Consider the following 11,300-nt stretch of genomic DNA (forward strand, 5'->3'; position numbering starts at 1 on the left):
CTTAATTTTTGCTAATTGCCTGAGGCACATCCCTACCATTCTTGAAATTGTAGCATTCGTGTGAATTGTGTATTTGTCGAAACTTTTTGTTTAAACGTTTCAACATGGTGCTTGATCAGTTCCATTGTGTTGGTGGGGGGGGGGTATGAATCACAAACATTAGAATCCGCTTTACAAAGTTCAGATCCCATTGTGCATTTAATATGTTGGAAAAGGTAATGTTCTAGTCAAGTTAAAAACATTTGTCAAGAGAAATATTTACACACAAATAAAAATTAAGTTAGAAAATGCAAAATTGTTACCCAGCTTATAAGTTGTATTCATTGAATTGTTGGGCATTGTTAACATAACAAACAAGAGGGGTGGGGGTGAAAAATGTATAACAAATACTACTTGCTAAATTACTGTTTGACCTATTTAGATAAGTATTTTGTGTTTGGACTTGAAAATAAAAGTAGTGTCAAGTCAAAGAAGAAAAAATTTTTTTCATTAAAAGCCATATTGAGCCTCTATGTCCACTCAAAAATCTAATTGAATAAAATGATCGAAAATAACATTTTCACATGATTGACATTTAATTTTTTTTTTTTTTTTTTCTTTTAATTAACCACTAAAATCTTTTTTCGTTAACAGAAGCTGACGAAAGGCTCCAACAATTGGTCAGTGTCTGAAGTAACGCAGGCACTGATAATTCTCTCTCACTTCCATGTGTTGTCAGGGTTTATTTTTGGTTGTGGAATCAGTTGGGAAATTGATGATGACTTAGGGCACACTTACCAGAACAGCTATGATGATGCATATGATAATGGCTGCCACAGCGAAGATGAAGAAGTAAGTATTAAAAAAATTTTTCTTATTAGCCAGAATTTATAATTAACTGAACAACTTATCCAATTGGTCACTTAGTTATCTATTTCTTATGCCAGTGATTTTCCTTTATCGAATTTATATAGTATTAAGAAGAATATCGTAGTTGATGAAATTTGAAATGAAATTAACGTGAAACTCTTACACAAAACAAGTCGTACTCTCTCCACAAGGCAAATTGTACAAGTGAATAATGTGTACGTATTGTGATGGTTTTTGCTGGTTCATCTTTTTGATGAACCTGCAAAAACCATCACAATACCTGTAGATCACCTGCACCCCCCCCCCCCTCTTCCAACCTGAAAATTGAAATATTTAACATTTTCATGGAATTTGAACAAGTCATTAGATCCAGAATAAGGAACAATTAAAAATATTTTTTATGGAGTCTAAGATGCTAGGTGAAATGCTTAAAGCTTTAAAGTGTTAACCCTTAAGCTATGCTGGCTTAATGTTTTAACACTACTTTTCTATTACAAATAACTGCAACAATGGTGTATTCAAGGACTATAGAATTCTTCTTTGCCCTAACTGTATTAATGAATGAAACCCATGTTTGTATTGTTTTTTGATAAAGAAAATCTTTTTTAAAGACTCTAGACTTGATTTTATGTGATGTGAAACAAATTCACATCAGTTGTAGACAATGTGTATAAAAACAGCATCATAATCTATGAAAATTCAAATATTCCGTATTTGTATAAAATTGATACTTGATATATATTTCTAACAAAATGTCCTGAGAAAATATTTTTGTTTAAATTTGTCTATTTAATCATAGCATTGTAGCAAAACCTTGTAGAGTATGCACTCTCTTTCTAATTGAGGAAGTCTCTATCCATAGACAAATCTCATTTCAAATTCTATTTTAGGAGGGGTAAATATAGCAGCTATCCCCTTTTTGTTTTTAAGTTTTAGATACGTTTTTGATTTTATGACTTTGATTAAATATTTTTTTTTTTTCTAGTCAATAGATTGTACAGAAGGCGGTATCGAGGCTCTTCTTGAACGAATGAAGAGATTAACAGAAACACGAGAAGAAACAACGCATGAAGACATGCTGAAAGGATTTGAGAAAGTTGAATCGCCCAATCTGGATTGTAAGTTTTTTTTTATTAAAACCTTAATTTTTTTTTTCTTTTGTTAATGTTTAGTATAATGTAATCTAGCTAATAGATAATTACTGACTTTCTGCCATGAAAAGCTTATTATATTAAGTGCGATTAATTGGGCATGTGTAATTATTACATTCGAAACGTTTGGATACAGCATAATTTAGAGTTGAAAATATACTTAAACAGCTGTATCATTTTCTAAGCATATTTGCCTCTTGTAAAGGAATTCATCCATACTGATGTCTTTTAAGTTGAACACTTAATTTTTGTTGGAAAAATTATAAAGATTCATTTTTATTAAAAGTTCCTATTTTGCCTCCCCAAGTAAGGGCAGTTAAACAATGTCGGTTTTACTGAAGAAAATCCATCTCCCAAAAAGAAGGCCTTCTTTATAGGGGCAAAAATCCCAATTGCCTTTAAAAACAGTTTCACTAAGGAAAAAAATATAGTGTAGTACCTGTTCAGATACATTTTGCTCCTAGGCAAAAGCTAAAGTCAAGTTGAAAATTGTGTTAATGTATATTTATTTTCTCATTCCTGGATATTTGTTTCTACTCTTCAGCAAAAGTAGAGTGCACTTTTTTTTTTTTTTTTTTTGATAAAGGTCATATATGGGTAAATCCCTCAAAGGATATTTCTCAGTGAATTCTATTCACTTTTCATCAACAAGAACTAGTCATTTATGATAATGATGATAGGTGAACTTTTATTAAATACTCTAATACAACACACAAGGCAGATTATTACCTTGTATCTCATTAATCCTACTTAATCTATTTTGGTTAATCTTATCCAACTTTGTCTTCAGCTTGGCAGCTGTATAATACTAATCACCATAGTATCACTAGTATGTTTCGACCTCCTCTTTCTTCTGTTTCAATCAATCTGATTGGATTAGCTAACCTTTAAGAAAGAAGCATCATTATCTCGTGTATCAACATGAAATGTTATAAGGAGATATAATAGTTTAGGCAGATTTTAAGTATTTACTTAAGCAGGGATCAATACATAAATAGATGTAGACAGTTAAATATTATAAGGAATTGTTGGGCTAAAATGTATTTTAGTATTTCGGATCTTTATTGAACATGAATTGCAGAAGATTTTGTATGGCTCAATTGTTATATATATATATATATCGTGTTTCCATTTTACTTTATTAAATGTTGGTTTAATTTATAGTTTAAGATTTTCTCCATCTAAAGATTTAAATCATAGTATGTTTTTTCAAATTACAAACCGCATGAAAATTGTAGTCAAATTTTTATGTTAAATTTACAAAAGCCATTACTAACAATTCTCAAATCTCCCATTCTATATATTTGTGGAATAGAACCTAAATTATCTTTCTTTCTCCACAGTGAGTTCATCCAACGATGTATTAAACTCTACCAAAGCTGATATTCTTCGGTACGTTGATGAACCTGATTTCACATACCAAGACTTTGCGAAACGATTAAACTGTCAAGAAATTGCAACATTCCGAGCACAGGATTATTCATGGGAAGATCACGGATTCTCCCTTGCCAATCGGCTCTACCCGGAAATAGGAAGCCTTCTCGATGAGAAGTTCAGAGTTGCTTACAACATGACTTACAACACGTAAGCATTTTTTTTTTTTATAATTGGAATACCTTTTAAGTAGCTGAAGGGTGTAAATCGTCATGATTATTTCACTGATGCAATATTGTTGGTATGTTTCGAATTCTAAGATTCCTTTGGACTGCTAGATTGGATTTTCCTTACTGCAGAAGTTTTGCTGTCAGACATGATGCTAAATAGTAGCTGATTATGTCCTAAGTGGCAATGTCCCTTGTCTAGGGTTTGAAAAAGAAATCTATCCCTCACATGACAATCATCAGTAAAATAACCCATGTTTCCCTCCACGGCATGCTAATGAGTTTAAATCATAATCAGCCATCGTTATCTATGAAGTATCTGGTTGCGAAAGTGCTTTATCCAATACCCACAATTAGATACAAATGTCTGTACACTTCATCAATTAGCAAATTATTTTTTTAACAAGGTTAATATATTTTTAAGAGTGTCTAATAATAATTTAAAAAAAAATGTAATTGTTTATATGATTTCTTATTTAAAATTTCTCTTGCCAATAAATTACTTTCGAGTGCAAAGATATTTTAACCTCGCCTCCCTTCCTGACTTTTTTTTTCAAAATAGTTAAACCTAAGGATTCTTAATTTTTATAATGGAGATATCTTTATTTATGCCTTTTTTTTTTTTTTTTTTTTTTTTTTTTGGTACTTGTACAGTTTAATCAAGACATTAAAAAATGAAAACATTGAGAAAAAAAAAATGGGTATATTGTACGTATCCGTTTTGGACTGAAGCTCTCCGAAAAAAAAAAAAATTCATTTAATTTGATAGAGTAGTTTTGTTTTTTTTTTCGTTTTTTTATTTATTTTATTTATTTATTTATTTTTTTTTTAATGACAGCACGTTGACGTCAGCCATTATGGAAATTTTTAACACGCCATGGGGAGATAACTCAATGTAAAGCACTTAGACTCCCTCCCCATCTTTATTATTAGCTTTTCTTCCTAAAAATCAAAGCTTTTGCTCAGTATCATAACAATTTTATTTTTTTCGCTGTTAAAAAAAAAAAAAAAAATACTTGATGAAATTAAGTGAAATTTTTTTCGGATAACTTTGTTCCATAATGGATATATTCAATATAACCTTTTCAATATTATTTTTTAATGTGTTGATTAAACTCTACAAGTACCTTTTTATTTATATGTGAAATCCCAAGTCGATCATAGGATGGAGTACAATATTTTATGTACTTTTATTAAAGTAATCTCATCCTTCCAGTAAAATTTCACATAAACCCCAATTGAATATCCAAACAATTTTTTTTTTTTTATATTGTCACTTCTCTCTGACTTGTCATACAAATACACTTTTCAAAGTATGACAATTGTCTTGACGAAGGCATTCAATTGATGTCACCTTTTAATTTTAGATTCTCAACATCGTTATTAGATGTTTGTGCATATCTATAAGTTAAAAACCAATATTTACTGTCAGATTAAGGTGATTTCTTTTAAAGAAGGAATTTTCTTGGAAATATTAAGTTCACAAGCAGTATTTACAGTTCAGAGGAGATGACTAAGTTTGCAGTTACTGCATGAATGAGTCAACAGCCTTCTATATACAGCACCTAAGATTCTCAAATCTGATACTGACAATGCTCGGTCGCTTAACGTCGGCATAACTTAATGAGAACCAGTGTACGAATGGGGTCATTTTAATCATAAATATTTGAATTTTAAATAGAATTTTTATCATAAAATCGGATTGAATGACATTTACATAAATCTAAAATGTTTTACCAAAAATGTTTCTATTTAACTTTATATTGTTTTCATGTAGTGATGGTCTCTAAATATTTTCATAAATGTTTCCGTTTCTAGAATGGGTCATACGAAGGATGTTGACACCACAGCATTTCGCCGAGCCATCTGGAATTACATCCACTGCATGTATGGCATCCGTCATGATGACTACAACTACGCTGAAGTCAACCAGCTTCTTGAGCGAAACCTCAAGGCTTACGTCAAAACTGTCACTTGTTATCCTGAACAGGTGGTGCGGAAAGACTATGATAATGTCATGAGAGAATTTAAACATTCAGAGAAGGTACGTTTAAATTATCAGTCTTTCATTTAAAAAATTTTTTTTTTTTTTTTTTCCACTGTTAAATTTTATGGTCGTATCTATATAATACTTTACCATCTTTTTTGTAAGATTGTTTCTTGCTTTTGAGGCTGACTGGTTTGCTATTTTACAAGGTTCAGTCTAATAATTTCATTTATAACTTTGTTGAAAATCCAAAAACTTAATTTATTCTTATAAACATAACGTTTCATCTTGGATATTTGTTCAGAGGGAAAATATCTTTGTGCTAAGTTGTTCTGACAGTGTTGTAAATTTTATAGACTCACGGAGAGTGTCTACTAGGCATTGAAATTTTTGGATAGGAATTTAAATTTTTATTTTATCTGTGTAAATGTATCTCCTTCCATAGAGTTTGACAGGATGAAGCTTGAAGATATCAAATTATAACGTTTCTGATTTTGAGATGAGGGTCGTTTGTGTTATTTGGATTTATTGGAGTATTGTTCTCATCCTGAGTGATTTTTCACGTTTCAATCGATGTTTCTATCGAACTCGGAATGTGCAAGAAATTTCAAGCGGAACCCTTTATTTATTTAATAGGGTTAGCATGCTCTTGTTCTGTCAGCTATGACTGGGTAGAGGAACAGTAGTTCAATAAATCCAAATAATACAAATATCAAGTTATTATCCACTTGTTGTAAGGTACAATTTCTTAAACCCAAACTATACTATTACAAACTTAATGTTCAATTAAAGGAGAGAAGGATATTTCATAGTATAGTATCTTGTCATCCCCCCCTCCCCCCGTATTACCTGTTTTGAGAGACAGTGTAGTATGTTAGTTTGTCATACATTCTAGCAGAAATATTCAACCCGAAGCATATTTTTGTGAATATTATTAATGAAATATAGTGCTTGTTTGTAACTTACACATTTCACAGGAAAACATAGCGTGTCATGGCGAATCAGTATAGATTATGAAAAATGATTCGGTAAATGTGTTACAAGTATTTTTTAAGTCACAATTGTTCCGAGATATTATGTTTACAAATGGTTTATCTCCCAGATTTGTTGAATAGAAATTGGCTGCACAACAATAAAAGCTGATCAATTCTGTTTTTACTGTTATTTTCCCACTAGATCATTTTTTATTAATGAATTTAGACTCCACCATCCAATGTATGTAATGTTGTCACCAGAAATGCATTTAAGATTAATGTATCAAGCGGTGTTAGCAAGAATCTATATATGATATATGGCATAATTGCGTTGACACATCGGTTCTTGTCAGATCACAGAAGTTAAACAACATTGAGCCTGATTAGTACCAGAGGGGTGACCATTTGGGAATTCTTGTCTCTGTATGTGCTCTCCGCTTATTTCGGCATTTGTTTCCAGTCGTCATGTACTTCACTTGTCACTGGTATTTAACAATGTCGTCTCGGGATAGGTGTGGTTGGAGATTGCGCACCTCCTGCCACAAAAATTTAACGCGCAAGCAACCCTTTCTGGGTATCCATAGTTTGTCCATGACTGAAGGAGCCGGCTTTGCTTTGATATATTAATGATAGTGTCTGTTATTTTCTGTGTCATGCTTACATTTGAGTCGTTTATGGACTTCCATTTCTTGTAATAAATAATTTTACTAAGAATTCATCAAGTTTTGGTTTCGTTTGTAGCTGATAGCACTAAACTCATTTATAAATTTTATCAATAATTAAGGTTTGGTTTTAGCTGGTGGAACTCTAGTTATATATATATATATATATATATATATATATTATTTCATAAGTTTTGTTTCATTTTGGATTGAATCTAATGCACCCAAGTCATATGGATATATTTTTGAAATCGCAACTTTCTAATAAATAAAAATTGATAGAACATTAACTCTTATAATAATATATGAAATTTGCAAGAATTAAAATATATTTAAGCACACTTTACGACTAGGCTACGCTGGGCGTTTCTTGCTAGCTTAAATAAATACTTTTGCGGTTTTAAATAAGAGGTACAATAATATTGGAGTGTCTCCATTTATGTTGGGCATCTATAGAATGCCAACATCAATATATTACATGTGAAAGAGTTCTCTGTGGAATTTCCACAGATCCTGCTAGTCATTTGATTTAAATAGTTTGAGGTTAAAACCATGGCATCCCTATTGAAACTAAATGAATTGATGTGTGATCTCATGAAGTGTCCAGCTTCAAATTAGCCCTTTTCTTTTTTTTTTTTTTTTTTCTCCCCCAACTCACAGCAGTTGTCAAATTTGTTTTTCTTTTTTTCTTCAGGTCCATGTGAATCTGATGATGTTAGAGGCTCGTCTGCAAGCTGAACTGCTGTATTCTCTCCGAGCAGTCATGCGATACATGACCTGAAGTGACCACTGCTGCTTCCGGGTGATTTGGTTGCTTGTGATGGGTGCCCATTTTCCCCTCCACCCTGTCCAGGGTTGGGGGAACAGTGGTAGTAAAATGGCCAACAGCACTTTTAGGAATCAAGGATTTGATGAATCTGTTTTTTATATAACGTATATAGATATAAAAATATATAAAAAATAATTCTCCAAATGGACATTCCCTTCTCTACCACAACATTTTCAAGACTAAAAAAACATTTAAATTTGAATAATATATATAAAAAATTTTAAATGTGGTTTTCTCCAGATCCCACATTTATTACCAGGTATTCTTTATCGTGTGCATGATTGGATTAGCAACATCATACATGCATATATATATATATATAAAAAAAAAAAAAAAACATGAGTGACAGCTTTGAATAGCCGTACATCTTTGGTAACGGCTCTAATGTGATCTATTGGAGGCTGTATATTTTTTTTAATCCATCCCACACCCACCCCAAATATTGACTTTTTAAAAATATACCCCCCCCCCCTTTTTTTTTTTTCTTTTAAATCTCTTGCTCTGGACTCGGTCTATGATTTTTCTTTTTAAGAAGGAAAAAGCTGTGATATATAAATTGTATTTCCTACCACGCCATTTTTTTTTTTTTTTTTTGTTGAGAAACTTGGGCTGATTATAATAAGCAAGATTTTTTTTTTTTTTTTTTTTTAAATCCCTTTTATTGCTGTACCACCATTTTCTTTCTCAGAAATATGATTTTAAACAAAAATCAAATCACAAAAAAAAAAAGCCCTGTCCACAAATACTTAATGCATACAAATATATCTGTGATTTATTTGAACTGTTCCTATGTTTTCTTAGTTTTTAATTCAAATTAGTAAATATATTTTAATTATAAAAACATTACACATAAATCCAAAAATTAAATAGAAACAAGTTAGAAAGCTAACATAAAAACTTTTAACATTTTTAGATTAGTTACACACACAAATGCATATATAGATGTGATTCAATTTATTCGGCAAAACAAATAAGACAACTCTGTTTAAATGCTACATAGGGAATATATATATAAATTTATTTTACTATATGTATACAAATAGATTAATAATACTATAAGTACTGGAATTTGTTTTAAATATTTTTTGAACAAGTTATTTAAAAATGAAAATAGCCAAGAACAATTTTATTTTCTCTTAATGTTGACAGAAAAGCATATGAATGAATGTTCATAATTTAGTTATTTAATTTACAATTCTTAATCTCTTGTATGCATATGCAATAGGCAGTCTACTGTTACTCCTGACAAAAAAAAAAAAATATATATATATTTTCTAAAATATCAAAGTTCTACACAGTTCTCAGAAAAGCGGAAAATAGAAGAAGAAAAAAAATCTGACACTTGAACCAAAACAAGAACAAATGGAAAACTAGACAATGACTCATTGGTCTTTCAATTATGTTGTTTGCTTTTACACTTTTGTCCCCTAATTTATTTACAGCTTAATGTTACTAAAAAACATAAATACTAGTAAATGGTTAGCTTTGCTCCAAGTATAAAAATAAAGATTTAAAAAAAATATTTTTGCCTATTAAATTTCAAATAAAAACAATAGATACAAATAAATACACCGAAGTCAGATAACAATGATGACCCTTAAGTTAATATATAGAATTTCCTTAAAAAAAACAAAAACTTATAGCACTTTTAAGAGTTATTAATGGTTAGTAAAATACATGAAATTTCACAGTTCAGTTTGTCAAGTCTTTTTAGAAAATAAGTCTTTATTTCCTCTTAAATGGTTAATGTACTTCTAAATCAACTTTAAACTAATCGAATTCAGTCTACCAAATGTTTGATACAAGGACAAACTAATCTAACCCATATTTCTGAATATCATTCCAAGCAATTAATATTGGGTTGCCCACTCTCTTCTGATATTCCTCCTACTATCCCATCTACTTGTCTCAGCCTGCCACACCAGTGCTCTCTCTCTCTTTCATTTTCTCAGGGAGTGGCTCTAGTAAGTAGTATGGCATAGTGTAGTTTGTGGCAATCACTAGTCACCTCCCTACTTTTTTTTTTTTTGTTTGTTTTAAAAGAAAAAAAATTTCTTTTCTCTCTTTGACAAGTTTGTTTCGTGCACCGAAATCTGTTGAAAAAGAAAATGGCAGAAAACTTATCCAAAAAAAATAAATAAACCTTTGCTGCTTATGTCCTCCTCTCGAAATAAGTTTTAATTTGGTTAAATTTTAATTTTGTATGAAAGCTTCAAATTGTATCTAGTTTAAATTTATGCTTTTTTTTTTTTTTTTTTTTTTTTTTTTTTTTAAAGGGCTTCAGGGAGAGGGTCATAAGTTTTAGATTAGCTTCTTACCCACCTCCCCCATCCTTAGAAATGACTATTGGGCACACCCCTCTCTTCCTTAGTAATCAGCTCACTTCTTACTACCAACCCCTTCAATCTCTGAGTCTATGCTACCATGGCTCTACTTAATTACCTCATATTTGAAATAGATTGTTAACCTCCCTTCTTCCCATGTTGAAAGAATATTTTGGAAAAGAAAAAAAATGCTTACTAAAAAAAAAAAACTAATAAAATAAAAATGGCTTTACATTTACCACGTACTGGGTATAAAAAAAATAATTAAATGGATATCATTCTGATGTCTAAGTAAAAAAAAAAAAAAAAAAAAATTTTTTTTTTTTTAATTTGAAACCAAAACCACAGAATTACCACGTACCACTTTCTTTATTTGCCTTTCTTGTCCTTGCAGAGTAACTTTTTCTAAGAAGCACTCTTACCTGAACATGATTCCACCATCATTTATTTAGCTTTTAAAGATTAAAATTTAAAAATGTATATATATATCTAAATAATTTGCATGTTGGTTGTGATTACTGTTTAGGATGAATAAACATTCTGGCAAGAGTTAATCCCCACTCCCACTCCCTTTCTTTACACACCAGCCATGTGAAAGCTTCCTTCCTTTAGATTAAAAACAGTGGATTAATTATGTATAATAGTGGCACGATTGACAAAAAAAAAAATTCTTATAAATCATAATTCTGCCATTAGTTTTATTTTTAAACCAAAAAGTATAAATATATAAAAAAAAAGAAATGCAATTTTTAAAGTTCTTAGTAATATATGCCACCCCGTTTCAAATTTTTTTTTTTTTTTTTTTTTTTTTAAGAAATCTGATGAAGTGTAGGTTTCAATGTTGCGTTTTATTTAGTGATTTATTTAGAAATTGCCTGATTCCCTTGAAACCAGCTAAATGGGGGTGGCCAAGTACCATGCAT

General features: G+C 30.5%; 1 protein-coding gene across 5 annotated transcripts in view; it reads left to right on the forward strand.

Annotated features, from left to right (window-relative positions):
- The window catches only part of LOC145276761 (sestrin-3-like), a 62,565-nt gene extending 53,941 nt beyond the window's left edge, over positions 1 to 8,624 (forward strand). For 4 of the 5 annotated variants that reach the window (XM_080128013.1, XM_080128015.1, XM_080128012.1 and 1 more), the window contains 5 exons: positions 634 to 831; positions 1,835 to 1,967; positions 3,344 to 3,584; positions 5,420 to 5,645; positions 7,919 to 8,390. In XM_080128013.1, the coding sequence (XP_079984139.1) occupies positions 634 to 831; positions 1,835 to 1,967; positions 3,344 to 3,584; positions 5,420 to 5,645; positions 7,919 to 8,005 (885 nt within the window). In that variant the 3' untranslated portion in view covers positions 8,006 to 8,390. Of the gene's footprint in view, positions 1 to 633; positions 832 to 1,834; positions 1,968 to 3,343; positions 3,585 to 5,419; positions 5,646 to 7,918 lie in introns of all 5 variants that reach the window. The other variant, XM_080128011.1, reaches the window with a different exon arrangement.
- The last annotated feature ends 2,676 nt before the right edge of the window (positions 8,625 to 11,300 follow it).

Source organism: Euprymna scolopes, chromosome 5, assembly GCF_053919585.1.
Source record: "Euprymna scolopes isolate OS-2025 chromosome 5, ASM5391958v1, whole genome shotgun sequence".
Taxonomy (NCBI): domain Eukaryota; kingdom Metazoa; phylum Mollusca; class Cephalopoda; order Sepiida; family Sepiolidae; genus Euprymna; species Euprymna scolopes.